General features: G+C 43.9%; 3 protein-coding genes across 3 annotated transcripts in view; 2 read left to right on the top strand and 1 right to left on the bottom strand.

The window, feature by feature from the left end:
- Positions 1-7,678, bottom strand: part of LOC119403681 (dnaJ homolog subfamily B member 14) — a 59,242-nt gene extending 51,564 nt beyond the window's left edge. Inside the window, exons 1-2 of the mRNA XM_037670593.2 lie at positions 7,453-7,678; positions 3,355-3,568 (exon numbers count right to left, since the gene is read on the bottom strand). Of these exons, the coding sequence (XP_037526521.1) occupies positions 3,355-3,568; positions 7,453-7,585 (347 nt within the window). The 5' untranslated portion in view covers positions 7,586-7,678. The remainder of the gene's footprint in view (positions 1-3,354; positions 3,569-7,452) is intronic.
- Positions 7,679-7,984: 306 nt separating this feature from the next.
- On the top strand, positions 7,985-11,429 carry LOC119403673 (histone H2A.V). The gene is made up of 4 exons (XM_037670585.2): positions 7,985-8,139; positions 8,283-8,360; positions 10,590-10,703; positions 10,969-11,429. The coding sequence occupies exons 1-4, from the start codon at positions 8,137-8,139 to the stop codon at positions 11,158-11,160; spliced, it is 387 nt and encodes a 128-aa protein (XP_037526513.1). The 5' UTR covers positions 7,985-8,136; the 3' UTR covers positions 11,161-11,429.
- Positions 11,430-13,797: 2,368 nt separating this feature from the next.
- Positions 13,798-22,602, top strand: part of LOC119403662 (mitochondrial import inner membrane translocase subunit Tim23) — a 67,590-nt gene continuing 58,785 nt past the window's right edge. The window contains exons 1-2 of the mRNA XM_049418206.1: positions 13,798-14,021; positions 17,292-17,350. Coding sequence (XP_049274163.1) covers positions 13,952-14,021; positions 17,292-17,350 — 129 coding nt within the window. The 5' untranslated portion in view covers positions 13,798-13,951. The remainder of the gene's footprint in view (positions 14,022-17,291; positions 17,351-22,602) is intronic.

Genomic DNA, 22,602 nt, shown 5'->3' with positions numbered 1-22,602 from the left:
TCTTCCATCCCCGCCGCAAGGAAATCGTCGCCATCGGACGACGATGAGCCTGACGACGACAGACCGCGCGGAAATGCGTCACTGTTCTGTGTGCTCACGTAACCGAGCGTTTCACTCGCTAGGTGGTGATAGTTGCACCCGGCGGCTTGTCGTTTTTGGAGCTCTGTCAAACCGAAACTGGGGCTGTGTTGGTAATGAGGAGCTTGTAATTAATTATCTGTCGCACGCTGCAGCAAACGATGTGCCGTGTTATGACTAACAGGCCCCCAGCAACACATTGCAGCAAAAAAACGGGGGGCGAAAATATTTGTGTCAGGACTCCTTTAATAGTAGTAGTCTTTTTGATTGCTGCTTAAAGGGACACTAAAGGCTAATAACAATTTATGTCAGAGTGAAAGGTGAATGTTTGAGAACGCCTAAAACGTCAGTATTATCAACAGCAGTGCTCTACTAATTGAGAAATTAAGGTAAATGTAGGACACGATATGTGCCACCGTGGGACATTTTGGAATGAGCCGATGACGTCAAGAGTTTCGAGTACAATTAAAACTAGTACAGTAGAACCTCGTTGATACGTTCCCGCTTAATACGATTTCCCGGCTCCCACGCTCACAATCGTGAAAACAAAAACTAACCCAATAGAGCTATGTGTAATATGTTCCGGTTAATATGTTCCCGGAAAATACGATTATTAGGCAGCAACGTTCAGCACCGCGGGAAACTACGGTGATATGATACGTTCTGCAGCCAGAAACTCTCATTCAGCTGTGCAAAAAGGGCCCTGTCATGTACTTGTGAAACGCTAAGTGGCAGACTGACGCCGCGCGGCGACGTGGTGGCTTCTCTGCATTTCAACACACGTGACCACGACGTTGTTTCCTGTCAGGACTGGGACTAAGTGGCTGACCTCTGGGTGCCAGCGAGATGCCAGAAGTCAGAAAATCGAAGAGTCCCTCTATGTTTTTTGAAAAATAAATGTTTTTTGCCCTTGTACTTCAATATGGGCTTGTCAGCCTCAATTTTTACTGGTATCGGATCGTACGTTTTCACGGATCGTACGTTTATTTTTCGCGGTTTTTTCGGAAACGTATCGACGAGGTTCTACTGTACTCCAAACTACTTTTAATAAAAAAAAAAAATACATTCCGCACATTACAAGACGCAATAAAATGCTGCTTGTGCGTTTCTGTTTCATTCATGGAAAAAGAACTTGGTGTTACCAAGGAGAATGACGCAGGTGGTTTAAAAGTTTGTTTTTGCTGGGCTGCTCTCTGCTCGCATCTCAGCGGTAGTTTCGTTATCGTGTACTGTCGCGTGTGCTTTGCGCGCTCATGAAAGTCGTTCCAATGGAAAGTTCAACGAAATGCGGTGTCCCTGCTATGTTGCCGGGTGCCTGAATGGTGTGCACCGCTTGAGCAACAGCAGCTGCAGCAAAGAAGCCGACACGACTTTCCGATGGGTGCCGCAAATAAACCCCTAGACTCAAGTGGCCGAATGCTGTACCTCTGCTCAGTGTGCTAAACAACCAAGAAATTTGCGTATGTGCTCGCTGCACTTTCGTGCAGACGATTACGAGATTAACCGCAACTTGGGCAAGGGTTCTAATGTGCCCTTAAGAGCAGAAACCGCAGCGTCGGCTGCCGGGCAGAAAAGGTGGGCAACGTTGGGCAAGGCCCATTCCAGGCGGGCGATTTGAAGTGCGCTAACGCTGTGCGGACCAATAAAATGTGATTTTCTTTCAAAATAAGCATTTCCTTGGCACTGAACAAGCACTACGAGGCTTCTGGAACTATTTCAGCAATCAACGTCTACTTTACGTTTGCCTTTAGTGTCCCTTTAAATTCATAATGAAACGTTTCCAACTTGCCCAAGTTACCGTCCTATTCGAGTTATTTTACTATGTCTGTGCCTACTGTCATGAGCTTGTCATGAGCTGATATCTCTGAATTAAATCAGTAAGGACTCAGAAACACAGAAATAATTTTTTCAGAGTGCGTGTACATAGGAGTATTTACTACACAAACACCAGTACAGAGATGGCCAATAGAAATGGCCATCTCTGTAAATGGTGATTACAATGGCTTTATGTGGCAAGTAGCATAGCAACCAAGCTTCCTGGTGACCAATGTACATGCGACACTATTAAAATACACAGTCTGATGCAAGCAACAACCACACAGCTCAACTGGGCAACAAAGTTGTATTCTCCTGCAGCGTGTGCAGCTAGGATGTTAGCACAGCACAACAACCTGCTTTGCACAAGGAAAATCAAATACACAATGCACAGTGAAGGCACATGTTAAAGGGACACTAAAGAGAAATACCGTATTCATTGGAATGTAGGTTGACTTTTTTTTTTTTCTTTGGAAATGTCACCTATAATTATTTATCGACCTATATCCGTGATCCAAGTTAGCAAAAGTACTGAGCTTATGTAGTTCCACTGTCGTGCCCGCCGTTCTTCTAGCAGCACCATTCTACAGTGGCACATTACATATTGATATTTGCAGTAAATGTACACACTAGAATATAAAAAGGAAAAAAAAATTGCAATAGAAGGTGTAAAACGTTCCAAAATCCCTGTGAATGCTGCCGACTACAGTTCCGACTCGGCCACCATAGCTGCACACGCCGGCACAGACAGCCAAGATCTTTTGTTTACGGATAAAACCGTGAAAATGAGAATGGCATCATCCACAGAACCGTGATCACTGTATGCGATTCCATTCTCACCAAAAGTTGACAAAATACAAATCTCCAAAGTCACACCTTTTGCTCGCGGAAAAATGACACGTATTGGGTTTTGTGCATTATTGTAATTAAGCTGTGCTAATCATAAACACAGGTGTGCCATGTTCAAATTTTTCTGCTTCTAAAAAAATATGGGTCAGTCTATATTCAAATAATTTTTATTTACTTCTCAGAGAGCACAATGTATAGGGGTCGGCCTATATTCGTGCTCGGCTATTTCGGACTAAATGCGGTACCAACTTAAGGCAAAGTGGCAAACTTCAATTCTACCTGCATTTGCACAAGAAAAAAACTTATTGGAGCATCAAACAAAGGTTGAGCTCGCCTCTTCAAATTCTACAGACTAAAGACAGTGATGTATAAATTCACACACTGTGCGTTTTCATATATATATTTTGCACAAAAAAATCTAGACATTAATACTTTTTAATGCACTACAATTCAAAAAGTAACTGATGTGGCTTGGCCACGTATCACCAGGACATGCGTTGCAAGTTTACAAGTGGCCACATTTTCTATAGTATTCTTCCATATGTTGCTAAACTAGCAAGCGTTTCCTGGCCAGAAGAAGACCTTCCAACACATCAAAAGTGGGTGACCCACCTTCGAACTGCCTCGAGCTGATCCTTGGTATAATCTACCGCACGACGCTCTTCAGAACTGTCACGTCCTGCAGGCCGGGCTCGATGTCGTACCCCTGGTGAAGCAGGCGGCCCTTGAGGAGACGCACTGCGCGAATTGTGGTGGTTGTTGTTTCCCTGTGTGCTGCTATCGCAGCTTGTCGTGCCGTTTAGCTTTTGCAGCTGCTCTATGAGGTCTGTTACAGAGGAGCACAGAAGGAAAAGAGGGGAAAAAAATTACATTGTTTTAAGCTCTTGCCAACCAGACTAATGTAACAGGTCTTACAACAGGAACACTTGTCACTTCATGATAGCCCAGTGACTAAATGGCATAGTTTTCCCTTTAAACTTTCTGCAAGTCCCACATGCTGAACAATTATGTTAAATTATGTCCATGCAGCCACCAAGATTTTGCTGGATTTGGCTGATATCGCCACTGAAGCAGCACATAGCCCACAAGAGATGTAGTGCAGCGCTTCGCATTAATTTTAAACTCTTGGAGTTCTTAATGTGAGCTCTAGGTGCATCACATCGGTAGTATCGTGTTGCACACCCATTAGAACGCAGCCACGATAGCTGGGAATTCAACCTTAGCAAAAGAATATCATAGCTGCTGAGCCACAATGATGGCTGTGCACACTGTTGACAGGCAATGCCTGCATGCAATTGGCCAAACTGTAATCCAAAATCAAACAATGAACACTATTATACCTTCAGCCTGCCTTTTTTTGCCCTACATGAACACGTAAACATACATGGCAGTTATTACAATCCTGATTTGTGCAAAAAAAAAAAGGCATTGCTATTGGGAGCACTGTAGGGCAGTTTCTCAATTCCATATTGTTAAGTGGCAGCAATATTCATACCAACTGATGACAGCTGGTTGATTTTGCTACAAATGAATCTGCCAACATAACTTTGCTCACTGGGTCATTGTGTGGGGGGTGTGAAAGTTATGAAATGTGTGAGACTTCTCGCAGAGTTACACTGAACAAAAAAATGTCATGCAGTCATGAGCTGCAATGCACAAATGCAAAGTAAAATTAAAGGGTCCCTGAAACAATTTTTAGAATTTGTGCAAGTGATTAGGCTGTGTTATTAAATCATTCACACAACTTAGTGAAGCTCCTTGTATCAAGCGAGCTACAGCAGATTATATGTTACCCTCCTTCTTAGCACTGCTTTTCCTTCTAAACTTCATCGAATGATCGCGTTCACTGCAGATTTGCGGTCGGGGCTAAGCTAAACCTCCCTTGGTAGTCCCACTTGCCCATGGTTGCCCTCTACACCCCCCGGTACTTTGAAAATCTTGGGCCACTGGCTGCTCACATATTCTCCAGCTGATAATCTGCCAACACTACAAAGTTAGCAGACAGAGTAGAGCTCTCTGACAACAGTCACCCAAAAGAATAGAAACAGAAAATACAGGTGGGAGCATTGTGGCAATGCAACCACACTCTTGTGCACGGTGTTCATGCCTTACAACACCAGCTTTTCCTCCACGCCTATTCGACAAATTTTCAATACCACTGCTCATATTTTCAGAAAGAAATGCAGGAAAATAACAAATTTCTGAAAATCAATTGGTAAGCTAAACAAAGTGTGAAGGCCTGCAGACACAATGAAATAGGCAGGCCAACTCATTCCATATATTGTTTGTACAATAATACTGACACTGAGTGCAAACTAACACAGAAATCATCTACTCTATTTTGTTACAGAGCAGGAAAAAGACAATACAAGCTTCTTCTAGCACTTCTCCTGTTTGCTTTAGCCTCTTGTCTTTTTCTTGCGCTGTTATGCAACCATACAACCCTGACCAATCTACAGTTCTTTCAAGCATTGTTATGGTATATGATGAAAGCAAAACCCTTGCTGATACATCGTTACTGCATCGATACCCCAGCAGTTGGCTAGTGCTCACTGGTGGTGCAAAAAGCACCACTAGCTGTGTGCTTCAGAGAATCACATTTCAATCGCTGAGCACATAAGCAATTTTTTACACCACCACTTGAGCAGCATTTGTGGTGTTTGCACAATGACAGAGGCCTGTAAACACATTACTGAAATCTCACATTCTGATATTAATGAATCTAGGAATCTGTTGCTGTAGTCGGTGCACAATCTGTTTGATGCTCGTTATGAGTTGATACTCGTTACTGCCTTCAAATCAAGGCCAGCAAAACAATTTTATCTGAAAAAAAAAAAAAAAGTGCTATATTGCAGGTCATCATGAGGACTAAAAATGTGACAGCATAACTTATGATGAGGACATAAAATGAAAAGCAGACAAGGATAGGTGCTAGTCCTTGTCTGCTTTTGCTTACGCCATGGTCAGAAAGTTACACTGTTACCTGATGGATCATGAAGTTAAGAGTCAGACGGAAGCCTGTCTAATCAGGAAGAGACACGAGAACAATTAAAGACAGACACCAACCACAAAATTTCACAAATTAAAATATGTTTAGGCTCCTGTGCAGAAGCTGAGACATCTGATTTTATAAACTTTCATGATTGGTGTCCGTTATTAGGTTCTCATTTTGGATCATACACTAGCAAATAGCCTGATTTTTGATGAGATAATAGAAGGCAAGTTAGTTCAAATAATGGTTCAACTGTAACATCCATGCAGACCTTTCACCACAGGACATGTGTCAGTGCACCCTAAAAGCGCAACCTTAGAGGCCACCCACCACAGTGACCATGAATGCTACATCCCGACTGCTGTTCATTGGCATTCCACTCACATTGAAGACCGGCTGCTAGTAGTGTTATTCCTAGCATTCCACATCCCTCACTGACTTTATGGGAGCTTTCATTCTTCATTGCAGCAAAAGTGTTGTTTTACTAGGTGCCTGGCAAATTGGCAACTTGTCAAGGAAATGCCAGTGAGAAACGCTGCTGACAAGTTAACATTGTTACACACAACTTGGGTACTTGACTGTACAACTCCTAAGCAGGTTAGAATATACAAAGACCTACACATGGCCAGTAGCAGTTGTTGAGAAACGAAAAAGCAAATCGTTCAAGCGGGTGTCTATCCACTGCTTCATAAATATGATACGTGCATGGATACTCATGCCACCTTACCGCCCTCGACTACTTTTTGTTGCGTTCTCGACATAGCCTTTGCCATCCATGCCCTAGTAATCCGGCATTTGACACTAATGCGAATGCATAGACTATTAATTTTATAATAAATGATGTCGAATGACACATTGCGTAGCAGCAATACTGGCACATTCGGCAAGACGAAAGCAAGCTACTACCGTGTGCAGACATACAGTGCGAAACATAAAAACGTCCTTGAAACAAGGAAGCACGGGCGCGTAGGCAAGTGGCTTTGGTATACCGGACGCGTTCGCCAGACCAGAAAATGCCACAGAACCTAAGCCATAGCGCCATCCAATACTCGATAGTCAATGGTTACCATAGCACGCACAAATGTCGGGTGGCAAGAACTAGCAGCGTACAGTACAACTAGACCTCTTCCAAAGAACTCGGGCGATAACCTTGGTGAAAACAAACTTCTAAAAAACCTGTGGCGTATAAATGACCAAAACCCTCTTCAAACACTACACACACATGCAGACGCTCCAGAGGAGACTAAGACGCCTGGCATCGCCGATTTCGCGAGCAAGGTTTGCGAGACCTTCAACTTGTGTTCGTGAGAAAACACTGCTCTTGCATTTCTTTGTGTCACTCTAGAAACCTTTTACATTGACACCAAACGGACTGGCCTAACACTTCGCGTCTGATCAGGCAGACATCTGACAGAGCATGCTTGGTGCTGTCAGCAGAGCAACGAAAGCAACTTTTACTTTGCTAGTTTCGGCAGGTTATTCGTTGGCACAAACCGCAGTAGGCCTATTTTGTTAGTCGTCCGCAGTGCTAATGTGGGTCACCTCACTCCATAACAGAAACAGTACTCGTCCCGAAGCAAAAGACACAACCATGCAATGGTGGATATTTAGATGACGTTCTTTGCGGGTCGGTAAGCGGGGCACGGACGACTGAAATTACGTCAGGACCGTAGGCTTACGTGGATCCCAGCGTCTTGTTTACAGCAGCCATAGCTCACCTTTAGCGAGTTTTGATGGGTATAGGTGTTCTGCCTTCCGAAGAAACTTCAGCGCCTTTTCTTTGTGCCCCTGTGCAATGTATGTTTGTGCCAGTTGAATACAGCGCTTGCTTTCTTCTTTATTCCCTTCCATAACGGAGCCGAAACGCTCCTACATACTTTGCCTGATCGGCACAGATATGGCACACACAAGATCCCGTTGGCCGACGACGCAAGTACGCACTTTACGCTGCGGCTCACAAACACCCTACACGTCACATTGTAGCATTTTAAGTATTAACATATCTTACAAATGCAAAAAGAGATTGTTTTTCGTGGCTATTAATTAAAAATTACTAAGTCTCAGCTGATCTTAATTTGTTGTGATACGAAGCTGAAAAACAAGACCAACGTGTAATAGGCCTTATTTTTACACTTTAAATGGTAAATATGTATTTACTGCAAAGAAATAAATGTCACACTTTAGAGAATTTCACTGATAGTGTAAAATCGGAAATTTCTTGCGAAACTGCTGGAAAATAACACTATCATACTCTCTGTGCTTCGATTGGTGCGTTGTGGTCACGTGCGTCAAGTTTTGTATTGGCCGTTTCCAGCTCGTTTTTGGCGGGTCGTGGTATTGGCGGTACGCTACGGTGTTCGTTGGACGTTCGTTGTGCCTACGTTCGAGTTGTTCCGTAAAGAATGGTAAATCCGCGCAATCCTTTGTTACTGTTCAATCTCCTGCATAGAGTTTTGCGCTCCGTTTACCTTTAATGCATTATTATTGTTTCTCGCAGCATATTTTGCCCCTTAATATTGGTCTTCATTATATTTTTCTCGATTTGTAGGCTGGCGGTAAAGCCGGGAAAGACTCTGGGAAGGCAAAAGCCAAGGCAGTCTCCAGGTCGGCGAGAGCTGGACTTCAGGCAAGTTTGAATGTTTATTCCACTTACCAAGTTCCTTATAATTGCATTTGTGGGGTTATTCGTTTGTTCGTGTCACTATTTTTCGTTAGAACTCTCAAATCAAAAGGGCTGTTAGGCCTATCTACTGAAACTTCACTGCCGCGGAAACCGCTGTTCGAGTTGTATTGCTTGCGCGCGTTTTTGGCCAGTACGAGCAAGCAATGCAAATCTAACGTGCGTTGATATTTCGTAATGCAGTTGCGAGCTGGTTTGTCTTTTCGCTTTCCTTTTTTTTTTCTTTGTGCTGTGTCGACCAACTCAATTTAGGCTGCGTCTGTGTTGGCGGCAGTGGGGGAGGGCGGATTGCATTGTTGACTCGCGGCATTGCGTTGGCGGGAGCCTGAGAATCACTCGTACAAGTAGACTGAATAACCTTTTGCAGTTTCATACGAAGTTTCAGTATTATTGAAGTCTTGTAGTGGTGACCCAATCATTTGTTCTGCAATTTATACGTTATTGGCGTCTGTTCGCCGAGTTTACTGCTCTTCCGGCTTTTTCGTGGTCATTATGCAACTGACAATAGGAATTGCGCTTGGGCATTGCAGTGACATATCGAAGTATTACATTGCAACGTTTGGTTTTAATGCTTGCTGGTTTGTCTTCTGCGCCGTCCTTGAGCGTTGTTGAATGCTTACTCCTCCCGCCTTTTTGACGCGCAGTGGGGCACCAGCAATTCTTTCACTGCGCGTCCTTGTTATGCTATTAACTCGGTTAGTTTGCTATATTTGTGAGCTGCTTTACCTGCAACATACTCGTTGCGCTGATGTAGTTATGGCAGTGTTGACATTTCGAAATTTGCGCATATATTTTTGTCTGCGTCTGAGACTGCACTGGTGGTGTGATGCTTCAGCAGCTGTCCCATTTGGCTGCAAACGTTTTTGTGGTGATGGAAATTATTTCCCTAACTCATCTAAAAGCGTTGCACCAATTAGTTGCTTCCTATACCTTAGGGTTACGTTATACCATAATGTTGCACACTAACAGTGTAGCTGTTTACATAGCCGTTCTTTGCGCATCGTGCGCAGAAATTTCGGCGGGTATGTGCCACAGGAATTGGGCCAGCCCAACTACCGAGGCAGGCTCGAGGGAAAGCGAAGACATTACAGGGAGAGCAGTGGGGAAGGAGATTGAAGACTGGGTGGGGGAGAGTAAAGCCTAGCAAAATGAGGTTTGCTGAGGCAAAGAGCCAAGAAGGACGGAGGCGATCGTTAAGTGAAATTGTTCAGCGGAGAGGAGGAAGGAAAGTTGTAGATAAGGACAAGAAATAAAAATTTTTTGCAGACAATGGATTCAACCTGGGTACTCACGATCCGAAGGAGCGAGTCATAACTTCTCGGATATCCAGGCCCGGTAGCAGAACAAGCATTTATGGGAACCATGTCATTGCGTTGCTATGGGCAGGAGAAAGCATAGCATAACCATGTGTAGTATGCAACAGGGTGAGAAAGGGAAGTGAGGATGGGGTTAAAGGAGCAGGGTTTCGTCACAATCTACATGTCTCCAGTCTTTGCACCACTAGTGCGTAGGTGCTCTTTTTTTATTATTATTACTATCAGCATTACATGCAAGTTAATGTCTTAAGCGAGGTGGGAGCCACCGTGGTAGTTAGGCTCCTAAAATGTGCTGCTAAGCTAGAGGGCACGGGTTCCATTGCTGGCCACGGTAACCATATTTCAGTGGGGCTAAATGCAAAAGATCTAGTGTACTTGGTTCCTGGTGCACATTAAAGAACCCCAGATGGTCTAAAATTAATGTCTAGTCCACTACAGTATTAGTCTGGTCGATCACTCTGTTTTGCAAATCTAGAAACTGTTGCTTGACACCCGAAGCAGGATATACGCGACACACGGGTGGCACTTCAGATTTTGCAAATAACCAACTGTTCATGCACGTTCGAAATAAAAATAGTGCTACACTTCCAGAAATGTTTGTTGCTTTGTGCCACAAAACATATTGCTTTACATCAGATAACAGTGGCATCATGACCGTTTCAGTACACCGTAGCCAGTCATGCCAGCGGCACTAAAAATTTGTTGCTAAAGCCACGGCATGAATGTGGTTTGGCTTGGCAACAGACAGTATCTGTTGCATGGATTTTTGTGCATATGGAGCTTACGTTGTACACCACGTTCTTGTAAAACTCGTGTGTTTTCATAGTCTTATTTTTATTGCTTATGCTGTGTGTTGCAGTTTCCCGTGGGTCGTATCCATCGGCACCTGAAAAACCGTACCACCAGTCATGGCCGTGTTGGGGCTACTGCAGCTGTTTACAGTGCAGCTATTTTGGAGTACCTGACTGCTGAGGCATGTATTTTTATACTCATTTTATTTAATCTTCTGAAGCTCTGCATTGGTGTCCTTTAAACTAGATCAGTTGAACTTAACTTTCCTTCTGCAAGCTCAGCATTGTTGTAATGCTTTGAAGCAATGATTGTGAGACATCGCTGTTTTTTTTTTTTTTTTTTTTTTTTTTTTTTTTTTTTTTTTTCTCGCAGTACTCCTGTTCATAGGCAGTGAACTGCTTTTCTGCTTGTCTTTTGCTCACCAACAAAACTTTGGGGCTTTGCAGGTGCTGGAGTTGGCTGGCAATGCGAGCAAGGACTTGAAGGTGAAGCGTATCACTCCTCGTCACCTTCAGTTGGCCATCCGTGGAGACGAGGAGCTTGACTCCCTCATCAAGGCAACCATTGCCGGTGGTGGTGTGATTCCTCACATCCACAAGTCTCTGATTGGCAAGAAGGGATCCCAGAAGACGCCTTAAATCTATAAGTCATTTGCGAGCACTCACACACACAAAAAAAAAAAATAAGGCTGCAAGTATTGCTCCTTTTTCGACCAGGTGTCCACATTTCTTTCATATATATATTCAGCTCATTTGAATACTACATCCACATATATTTTGTGCAGTTTGGTATTAGTGCGTGCAAGTGTCGCGTAGCATGACTTTCATGTCTACAACACCACCATCATGTTGTGTATCATATGTTCTGCTTCGTTGTGAATAAAAGTTCTGTAAGGAAACTCATCAAATGCTAGTGTTGCAATGTTTCTGTGCACAGTTGACACACAAAGCTTTTTCTAATTTAAAGCTTGGTGTTTACAAAGCTTGCTTATCATTGGGGTACATGTGCTGAAAACAGTGTCGGTAGGCCACAATGACTTGGTGTGTGGGTGAAGAATGACTTGGGCAAAGGCAAGAGGCTGGATTTTCTGTAAGGGGCCGCGAAATGGGGAAAGTGACCACCTAACAGCAGTGCACAGGGACGGGATTCTGCAGTTGGTTGATGTAAAACATCTGAGGAGGTTATGGGCTGTTGCAGGATGGGTGAAGTGATTGGCATTACTGGTATGATCATTCTCGCACCATGGGTGTCGTTGAGCCATTACGCAGTAACTGCATGAAATGACAGTGATTATCATCGAGATTGTTGTCAATGGGCGCGTTAAGTTAAGGATTGACCTCGAGCGCGCTCTAGCCAGTGCAGTGTGCTTTTACTTAACGGTTTTCCGGTGCGTGATTACAGAGCGCGCTCCAACCATGAGACGGTGTACGAGGGCGTGCGCGAGAGCTCGCGCCTAAAGCCCCTCCATGGAGGGGCTTTACTCGCGCCTGCTACGGCTTCTGAAGAAATGATGTTTCCGGCTCTTCTCCGATGAAGTGCGTTCTTCCCCACTCATTCCTACCTATGCTATTTTGTTCCTATAAATGCCTAATTTGAAAATGGGAACTAACATACAATGATGCCCGGGAAAGTATAGGGGATGTTATTTGTAGTAATTAGGATCTAAATGTGAAGAAAGTAAAGTTTTTGTCCACTTTACTTTCTTCACATTTATATCCTAATTACTACAAATAACATACCCTATACTTTCCCTGGCATTATTGTTAATATTGTGTTTAACAAAGAAAAACGAGCCCTTAGGAGTCACATCTTTCCTTCATTCATTTCAAAATTGGCGCTTATATGAACACTATTTAGTTTCGCTCCCGGTTGCAGCTTGAGAACGTTATTCATATTACCGCGCAACATTGAAACTATGGGGTTCAACCTAGTCCTAGTTCAGTCCAACTCCTGGAAACAACCGCTAGCAGCAATGAAGTGGGACACGCCGGCGAGCCTCCGCCGCCGCGCTGACATGGCGCGAGCGGTTGGCGAATGCGAACCCGCGGAGAGCCGTCAGCAGAAAGGATAGTGCAGAGCAAAAAACGCAAGAAAAATGTGATGTACTGTACATGCAGCTTCTGCTTTGTTTGTAATTTACATTTTAAAGTGTTCACTGCAGTAGCGTAGCCAGAAATTTTTTCCGGGGAGAGGGGGTGTTCAACCATACTTTATTATATATGTACACATGCAAAACTGAATAGTTTCGAGGGGGGGGGGGGGTGAAACCCCCCGCCCCCCACTACGCCAGTGGTTCGCTGCCACGGGAGAAATTGCCTCTACGGGATTCGAAATCCCTCCCTTCTGATCTTTTTTAGCGGTCTGGCTATCTTCTCCTGCTCTGCCCTTCTCCGTCATGCCGAAAAGACACCCAGGAGTGTGCTGATTCGACAGTGGACACTTGACTCGCCGTGCGGAACACGGGAGAGGCCGTGTTCTGCGAACCGCGCGGGACAAATATGTTCAGCTGTTGGCGCCTTTGTGCCACCTTAAGCATTAACATATTTGTTTTCCTGTCGTAGACAGGTCGCGCACGTCTTCGTTTGAAATTATTTGCATTTATGGGAAAGTTGAGGCCAAAAACGATGTTTTGCTCTGGTTTTGCCTGTCTATTTTTGGCGCCTAAAACAAGCTTTTTAAATGCCTAGAAATCCGGCCTCTAAACATAAGATTCGCCACTAGAACGTTCTAGTTCCCGTGCGTGCCCCCGAAAGCAGTAAGCGGAAGGGCGGAATCCGAAGGCGTCACATTCGAGCATGTTCCTTTGGAGTTCGGAGCGCACTAACGCCCAATGGTTGGTGGCTAAGACCATAGCCTCCTATATAGAAAGCAAGTATTGTAGGAAACTCTATGATAGAAAGTATATAGGAGGCTATGCTAAGACTGGCTCTGGCCCCGAGCAGCAATTGGTGATCTCGGAGGCCATTTATACCAGGCGCCTTGCCGTGTTACGATTGTAGGGAAGAGATAGGGTGCTTACGAGTAACTTTCTTAGCCAGCTTTCATACCGAGTTGGTCGGGAGTGTTCTGTCGTTAAGTTGGGAAGCCGGCCCCGCCGTTTTTGAGGGTGCGAGTGAGAGTTAGGGAAGCGGGGTACCAATGAAAAAAACAAAAAACGATGTGTGCTGAAATAATAATGTTTCGTTGCTCTTTTTTCGGTAAATTCTAAAGTATAATATTAAAATGCGTAGCCTGGCAGTGAAGCGACTTCGTGACCGACTACCACTGTGCTGACTGCCAATACTTGTGACGCAATTCCTTTTCCGTTGCTCGTCGTCCCCACGCGGTTCTGCGCCATTCATCGCCCCGTGATGACTTTAGCGCAGTAAGATTAAACTTAGCGTAACAAGCCCTTAATACCACTTTTTCTGAGCCACAGGAACCTCTTCTATGGACCGCCAAAGCGCTGGTTATTTCGGGGCCGCGTATCCGGCGATTGATCCGAGCTTCCAAGTACCAGGTATGTGAAAACGCTTCTTGTGCCTCGCGGGTTAGCGACCTTGCGCCCTTTTCGGCGATGTCTAAGTGCGCAAAGTGTCGTTCTTGTCATTGTGACGGTATGTTGCATCACTTCGACCTTCGTCCATGAGCTGTGAACTCGATTTACTGTTTTCCGAGCATGTCGGCCATTCAGCTACTGATCTGCGCTTGGTGCTTTAACTTTGTACCGTTCATGACACAAGTGCCCTTAGCCGCAAGAATATCATTGCTGGTTTCCGTAGCTAGAGTATAGAATATAATAATTTTCCACGCAAATGATTAGATTGGAATTGAGCTGGAGGGGTTCAGCTGTTGTAGCTTATGCCGTTGCGCACTTACGCAATCGTCACAAACTCATGTTGACTGCTAATTGGTCTCGCTACTTTTTGCTACCCGTTTGCATGTATGCTCGTGGTTAAACATGCTTTATGCCGATGCACTATAGTCATTCAAGGAATGACACCTGCTGTGTACTATGAAAAGTTTCACGCAACCGGGGTATGGAGGAGCGAAATAACCATACATTTGTGTAGTTTTGAGTCATAAAAATACTTCGACTATTTGTACTGCCACTACAAGGCTGGCACAGCATAACCTTGTCGCTTTTGCGCCATTAAACATGATTAAACTAAGTACAATAAAAAAATGTTGCGATTATGTCAATGTGCTAACGCTTAATTTACAACACCGATATTTCGGGTGTCACACGGTGCCATTTCGATCGGGGCTCGATCGCGATCGAAACTGCCTAGTATGCGACACCCCTATTATACCGGTGTCACAGGACAATTTTCGGTCGCTATCAAGCCCAATCCGTATCGAATTTATCGACTGCGCTTGGCTCCCTTTTGCATTTTGCGCGGTTAAGCCAATGGTGATCAAGAAACTCGGTACCGATCGCGATTGAATGTGCATCGTGTGACACCCGTGTTGCATTCCTTAGGTCGACGTCAGGGTGTGAAATTTAATAGCACCTCATTCATCGTCTTTAGTAACTGCTTATGGTATGGGGGTTGAAGCTGATGACATTGATTGATACTTATCTCGGGGTAAACCGTAAAGTTTATTAGGAAGACCAGACGTACATTTTCTTGTTATACAAATAATTCTAAGGTCTGTTCAGTGTGCCTGCACAACCTGAACAAGTTCACGACGTGTTGCACCAGGCCATTCGTTTCGGTGCCGCAGCTCTGGCTTCCTCTGAACTACGCCATTCATTTAGAAAGGTGCTAAAGATGTGCAGCACTGTTTCACAATTTTTCTGCACTTTCCCCAATGACGGTGCCAGCTTGGTGAAAATGTGTGGTGTGGAGCAGCAGTGGAGCACACGACGCAGCACAAGGGTGTAGGTGCCGTTTGAAGACCATTTATGGGCATCTGCTGTGTCTGTGCAATGTAGGGTGTGTTTAAGCCTCATAAACCAACCAAACATGCAGTCCGTGACCTTTCAGACTTCCATGGTAATGTGGAAAAAACATAGGGCCTGCGCTGTGCCTGCGTCTGTGCACTCAAGCTGCACAATTTCTGAGCTACTTGGGCTCTGCCATGAACCGGTTCAGAGTGGTGCAATTAAATTGAACGCACCAATATCAACGTATAGTGCTATCCACTGCTGTTTAGAGCACATGAGCTGCCTGCTTTGTGCTGCAGTGTGATGCCTTGTGGCGATGGCAGAGTCCAAGATATTGCGCATAGGCACATGTGTGGCCTAGTGAATGTATAGGTACAATAGACCCTCTACTGCTATTTTTCGCTGAGAACTGCAAATTGTTGAGTGACCGTCTCATGGCCCCTTTAAAGGAGTTCTGACACGCTTTTGTGACATCGAAAAAAGGGACATTTTTCGTTTCCTTGGTATGCAGTGTCAACACTGTCCACACACCGGAGTCTGAGAACATCTATAAAATATTTTAATTTGACTTTGAATTTGAAGTTTTTGTCGCATAGCATCTGCAAGCCAGCCCCATTGCAATGGACATTATCCCAACGAGTCAAGACAGTTTCCCCAAGTTTGCGAGTTCTGCGTCTTGCATGCAGCCTAAATCGTAGAAATCACTGTCAGGGTCGCTGGACGACAATTCACCCGTCGTTGTTTATGTGCACCACAAGCAGATGACGGATTTGCCGCTAGTACGTCGGGAGTTTCGTATCCCCGTGACGTCACACTGCTATGAAACGTGACCGAGAAGCCTCCCCCTCGATATCGAATCCAAAAGTGTCCTTTTAAGTAGCGGTAATTAAAATATATACGATGCATTCCCAGGCACCACAATACTCATTTTAGGTTTCTCGACACCTGTATTTTTATTTGGAACAACAATCCGAAAATTTTTAAAATTCTTGTCAGTACTCACTACTTGTCAGTAGCTGCTTTTATTTCGCCATGTGCATGCATCGACTGAGAGTGCTATCTCACTGTGCCACAGGTAAATTGAAACACACACATGGGTTGATAACACTTTTGATTTGACATGGCACTAAGTATGAGAAAAGTGCATCAAATTTCAGTGGTTTCAGATAATGTCAACAGCCAATAAACCATACATGATGCGTGCAGTAGGTAGAGTAGGTGTACTAATTCCCTAGCACCTTTGCTCATTTCTTCACCTAACCTTTCAGAAGACCATGGAAAAAAAAATTATATGGGAAGCAATCAATAAGTGCGCAGAGTTTGTTGTGAAATGGTCATGTGTGCATTATCAGCTCATAAGCTTCAATCTGTCTTGGCATCTGGGTGCAGTGAGACCGCAAGGGTCACAAGACCTGATGCATGTTTGGTAAAACGAAGGCGCTTATTGACGCTGCCCCGCATAAAAAGCTGTTCTGAATGTCTGTTAGGCTGAGCATGCCCACAGATGTCTCGGAACCCCGTAGCAACTGTCAGGTAGAGTGGAGTGGGTTGCTCGTGTGCTCTGCTCAGACGTGAATGGCACAGTACATTTTTTTTTTAGTTCTGCAGAGTATGAAACTGCAGTGATTGGGGCAGTGACATTGGGTTTTGTTTTTTTAGTTCTGGAAAGTATGCAACTGCAGTGATTGGGACAGTGACATTGGCCTGTTGCCTTATGCAGAGCAGCATGTTTCACAAATGTATACAATTCCATGTCATGCATGACAAAATCATTCACTGCGCCTGTAAGCCGTCATCTGTATTTACGTAAATTTGATTTTTCATTGCTTTTGTTAGTGATGTCATGTCTTTCGGTTTTTTACAAGTTTTCTCGGCTTTCACCTAACATTGTTTTTTTAGGGGGACAGAATGCACCAGTGTCACCTTACCTAAACTTCGACCCAGCATACATCAATGCGGTAAGCATGCTGCATCATTTACTTTGAGAGTATGAAAAGCTAGGAGCTTGATGTGAATGTTTAACTGCTTATAGCATTCTTATGGTAATGTTACACTTGCAGAGGCTTCTGTGAGTAGTTTCTAGAAGAGCTGCCATTTTGTGCGAGGGATCAAAACATTGGAACCTTTCTATTACTACCTGCAAAAGTAACCTTTTCTGTGGCACCCATGTGATTGCTCTCACCTTTGTTGCAATAGAGAGGGTTGTCCAGCATCTGAAAATTCTATTGAACTTAATGCTTTTTGCTTAAAATATCATAGGTTGTGTTGAATTGGCTACCTTGAACTTTTTGAAAAAAAAACTAAAGCCATAATGTGCTGTAGTGAGGCATGTTGGACAGATTTTTGCATAAGCTTACAAAAGCAAAAAAAAAATAAAGAAAAGCACTTGAGACTGGGAAGTGTTGTATGTTCAGCTTGCCTTTTTTTTGTCCTTTTATTTTGCGAGCTCAATTTGCATCGTTAGGCTTGCTACATTTGTGATTTTTATATAAGCTTTTCAGTTGAGAAAAACCAAGTTATGCAAACAAACTTCTGAGAGACTTGCCCACTTCTATGCAGTGGAATACTATTTAATGAATGGAAACAAAAATGTGTCCTCTGCATTAAAAATACTGGCTTTTTTTTTTAAAGAGTATGGGCTGTCTTGTCATTTCCAGAAGTCAATGGTACTAGTGTTATGTTGAAAGGGATCGATAACCGGCCATAATGTGTCACAAGGCAGTGGTGGAAGTGGAAAGTCTTTGAATTTTAGTGACTTAATGAGCATTGTTTTGGCTATTTGAATAGTATATGGGTCATTCCACGCCAAACATCCCAGCCATTTTGGCGACCATCTCAGATGTGATAGAAAAAAATCGTTCTTTGCAGTGAAAACAGTAAAGTAAAGTAATTTTTGGTCACATTGGGAGCCTTCTGAATTTTGCACAATGTCATCTGAGTGACGTTTGGTAAAAAATTAATTCCAAGAGTATAATTTTTTGTTTCAATGCCAAATTTGGCTTACATGCTAAGCAAAAGCATTTGCGTAAGGTATTTGGTTCTCAGTAATATTGCTGTAATTTTTCTGCCATATACGCCTCTGCAAATTTTGTCAAAATGTTCTGTTTGCATTTTTTCCCTCGTAATACTGCGCTATATCCCAAGAATCAGTACTTACTCTACGGAAGGTATATTTTGCGCGAAAAATATTTTCACACCACTGAAGTTTCTAAATTTTACGATAAAAAGTCACAAATTTGAGAAAATGTTCATTTTGGGCACATTGAGACGAGATTTACACCACGTGGTGCTGCAGTTAAAAATCAGCTTATGACTCAATCAAAAGCAAATAAATTGTTGTTCTTATAATGCAACATTTATCATTACAATTTTTGTTTTAAAGAAGAAAATAATTATTGAAGTTTCCCATAGATGGCAATGGGCAACTTCAGTGACATAGCCACCGTATGGACAAATGGGATTACAGCCGTCAATAGTCTGAAGTTCCCCAATATCTTAGCTTTGTTGTTTCAAATAAGTTTCAGAATGAAAAGTTACCTGCTATAAAATGCTCCAAAGCTAAAATTCTGCTGCTCCAAAAATTTCTCTAAATCACAAGGCCTTGAAAATATTGTAAGTTTAGTGATTGCACTAGAAAACATGGGACCTGTGGTACGCACAGCTTTTATGTTCAGATCATGTGACTTCTTTTGTCTCCTCCAGCTTAATGCAGCCCTAGGAAACTCTTTCTGTGAGCCAAATAGTCGCAGGGAAGCGTGTGTGGAACTGTGTGTCATGCATGTGACCCAGTGCCTGACATGAGACCCTTGCTTGAAACCATCATAACACTGTTGGCTGTTTTCCTTGTGAACAATTTAACACCACTTGTGTACTCTGGTGATCCTCTTTCCAACTTCTGTAACTTGGGCTGCAAAGAAAAAAAATTATGCAGATTTGGTGGTGTTGATATTCGTAGTAATGATGCCCATGCTGTGAGAAAACTGAGTTTTCACAAATGTGAAAATGAGGTTTGAATCTATTGTGCATGGAGCATTTATTTTGATCAATTGCTGCAAGCTCCTGGTTTTGAATCTATTGTGCATGGAGTATTTATTTTGATACATTGCTGCAAGCTCCTGGTTTCATTCTTGTTGTATTCTTTTTGCCAAATCAGACTACGTCTTCAGTATAGACCATATGCTGCTTTCCACTACTTCTTTCATACTGTCTTGGCATGCAAATAATTTGCATGCAGATCCATGTCAACTTTACATACTATAAGCAAAAGCACTGGAGGGCCGAAATTTGTCTTTTCGCATTTGTGACTTAACGGCCTTTCTTGTGGATGATAGTCATAGCATGTCAGGGCAGCATTGTCTTTCGTTTATGTAATCTAGAAGGAATATACCGTATTTACTCGATTCTACCGCGCCCTCGATTGTAACGCGCACCCGTTTTCGGCGACCAAAAAAAAAAAAAAGTAATACATCGATTGTAACGCGCACCCATTTTTCGTGAGAGAAAAGAACAAAAGTCCGTAGGAGTCAAACTTCGCACATTCGAAGAACAAGTATTTGGGTTTTAAAGAACTAAACTTTCAAAAAAGTAAAACACAAAGTCAAAAAGCGGGCCTTGCCGCTAAAACTGTCACCACTACGGCAGCGATACGAGTCGGGTAATGGATCAGTCCTCGTCGCTGTCGGACAACTCCTTGTCGCTTTCAACACTCTTCGATTTCGGGAAACCGGCCCTGCTTTGGTCCACTGAAACCTTTTCGTGAAGCTTTGCTGTAAAAAATCTGCTTCTGTTTGCGCCAGTCTCGCACGTTTCGGGAACTTCGAACGACCGCAATGTGGCCCGATTTCCGTCCGTCTCTCTGCACATGTAATAACTATTCTTTTAAATGCGGCATCGTGGTGCACTCGTCGAGTATTTAGAGTAGGCACTTCCATGCCGTCGATGCGAACGCAGAACGGGATGACTATCTCCTCAGCATACGTACGAACTGAAAAAAATGGCAGAAATGGCCAAAGTACAGTGTACTAGAAGGGGCAGTGAAGCGGGCGGCAGCCTCCGCGTGACTCCGGCGGCGCTGCGATCGACCAATCTTGAAGAGGAGCACGCGAAACGTAGCAACCACTGCGACGCTCGCATGTGCTTGGCACGCGCTGTGTCTGTGGTTCAGATGTTTGCGCGTAAGCACTTCGCTTATTTAGTCTGTATTATCTGCTAAGGACCAGAAACTACAAGACAGATTGGTTTTCCCACAGATGCAAACGCATTTTGAGAAAGTACTCGCCGCTTGAATAGAGCCACGCTCTTGAAAACACGGACACTTTCCATCGCAGTTGAGTTCCATTAAAACATTTTCAACCATTTCAGCAATCAGGATCGAGTTTGTTTAGCTTACAGAACTTGAAAGCGCAGACGAATCTCTGATAGAGAGCGAGTACATTCGGATCTTGGGTAATCGCAATAGGGAAGCCGTGTGAGAGGTTAATTAAACGTAGCTAGTCGCGACAACTATGAAACTAAGTTTAAACTAAACAGTCACATGGTGCGCTCGTTTTCTTTGCACAAGGCCTGAAAAAAGAAAAAAAGAAAAAAAAAAGATCGCGTAAATGAACAACGTCACGCAGAATCAGCTGGACTCGTTGCTGAAACAGCTATAATAAAACATTCGTGCACGAATTTGAACAGTCATATACGCCCACAGCAACAATTGATAGAAATCATGCCCGAAACACAAGGCAAGCAAGCTGAAAAAGAGGTCTAGCACAGTACTGATGCAGAAAGCCAAATGGAAACTTCCTCAAACTGGCAAAGCAGCCGATTTTATTTATAGGGACCGTGCAGGCTTCGGCGAGCAGTTAAACGAGCTACAGCATTTCACAAAATGGACACAAGGTCATGGTCTCTGTAATCTGTGAATTAATATGTGACAATGCATCACAGAATATGAGAACACACACATGAGGCAGTAGGGCACAGAGCATTGATATATGACATTGTTTTTCACACTAATACAATGAGAGCATTACCATAGTAATGGGTAGAAAAACAACTGAATTACTGTACAAAAGGGAAGCCGCTTGCTTTGATTCAGCAAATCCTCAGAGCTGGCAAGGTAAAGCTCAGAAAATCACAGAAATAACAGCAGGTGAGGAAGGCAAAAGTATAATGCATGCTGAGAGAGTTGCCATGCAGCTAGTTTAGCCTGCTTAGTTTGAGGTGCTTGGCAAAATTGTTTCCTCAGCAGATTGGACTTATTGACTTATTCCCGCCTTTCACAAAAATGTACAGTCGCATATAGTAACGTAAAACCCGAAACTGTGTACTGTTATAGGCTCTTAGAGTGAATTTCGCAGTCGACCTGCAATGGGGGAAGCATGATGAATCGTATGCAACACATCCATAACACTCTCGCTATGAAGTTTGCGTCCACTGAATAACGTTCAATAGCAAATAACGTTCCCAATCGTTTCTTCGCTCTGGGTCTGCGGGCGCTTTAAACAACGAAAGCTTCGCCGTTTGCTTCAAGAGTACGCTGTGCTGCATCCAGGAGCGAAGAAATGATTCAAGCGTTGTTTTTTAGGAGCCATTCTAACGTTATGGCATCACACATTGAGAGAAAAGCGGGAGAATCACTTCCAAACAAGCGCGTTCCAGCCAAGGAGGCGGCAGTACGAGGCACCCGCCTTCAAGATTGAGCGACTGCAGCGCCGCAGCTTCGTTCGCCAGCGGCGGCGTCACCTGCCCCTAAGGGTCAGTGCCTCCGCCCGCTTCACTGCCCTTTCTAGTACACTGTAGCTAGAGTGTACTAGAACTTTTGAGTGGCGCGACCGAAACGCTCTCCCCTTGCTTTCCCATCCCCAACTTGCGGTGAAAGTAGCGGCGGCGCTGCCATCGCCCAATCTTCCCACTTGGCTTGCTCGGCGGCATGGCCGGCATCTCTCTTTTGGTCGCGAAATGTAAAAGAAAACAGCGTTTAAACATTGTTACGCGCCAGGTTGCACAACTGGACATCCGCGTGTGCAACAAAGTCGCAAGTTATCCCTTTTTAAGGCCCCGAATGACGAAGAACAGCGATTCCTTTGGGAGCGGAACCTCCATCGGCTTGACAAACCGCTTGACGCCGATTGTGCTGTGTGCGAATTACATTTCGAACCGCATTTCATTGTGAGAGACTACGTGCATATTATCAATTTTGCTGAAGCTACTTACATGCAGA

The sequence above is a fragment of the Rhipicephalus sanguineus genome, chromosome 1, assembly GCF_013339695.2.
Source record: "Rhipicephalus sanguineus isolate Rsan-2018 chromosome 1, BIME_Rsan_1.4, whole genome shotgun sequence".
Lineage (NCBI taxonomy): Eukaryota > Metazoa > Arthropoda > Arachnida > Ixodida > Ixodidae > Rhipicephalus > Rhipicephalus sanguineus.
Note: the sequence above shows the minus strand (reverse complement) of the source record. Positions and strands in the feature narration are given on the sequence as shown.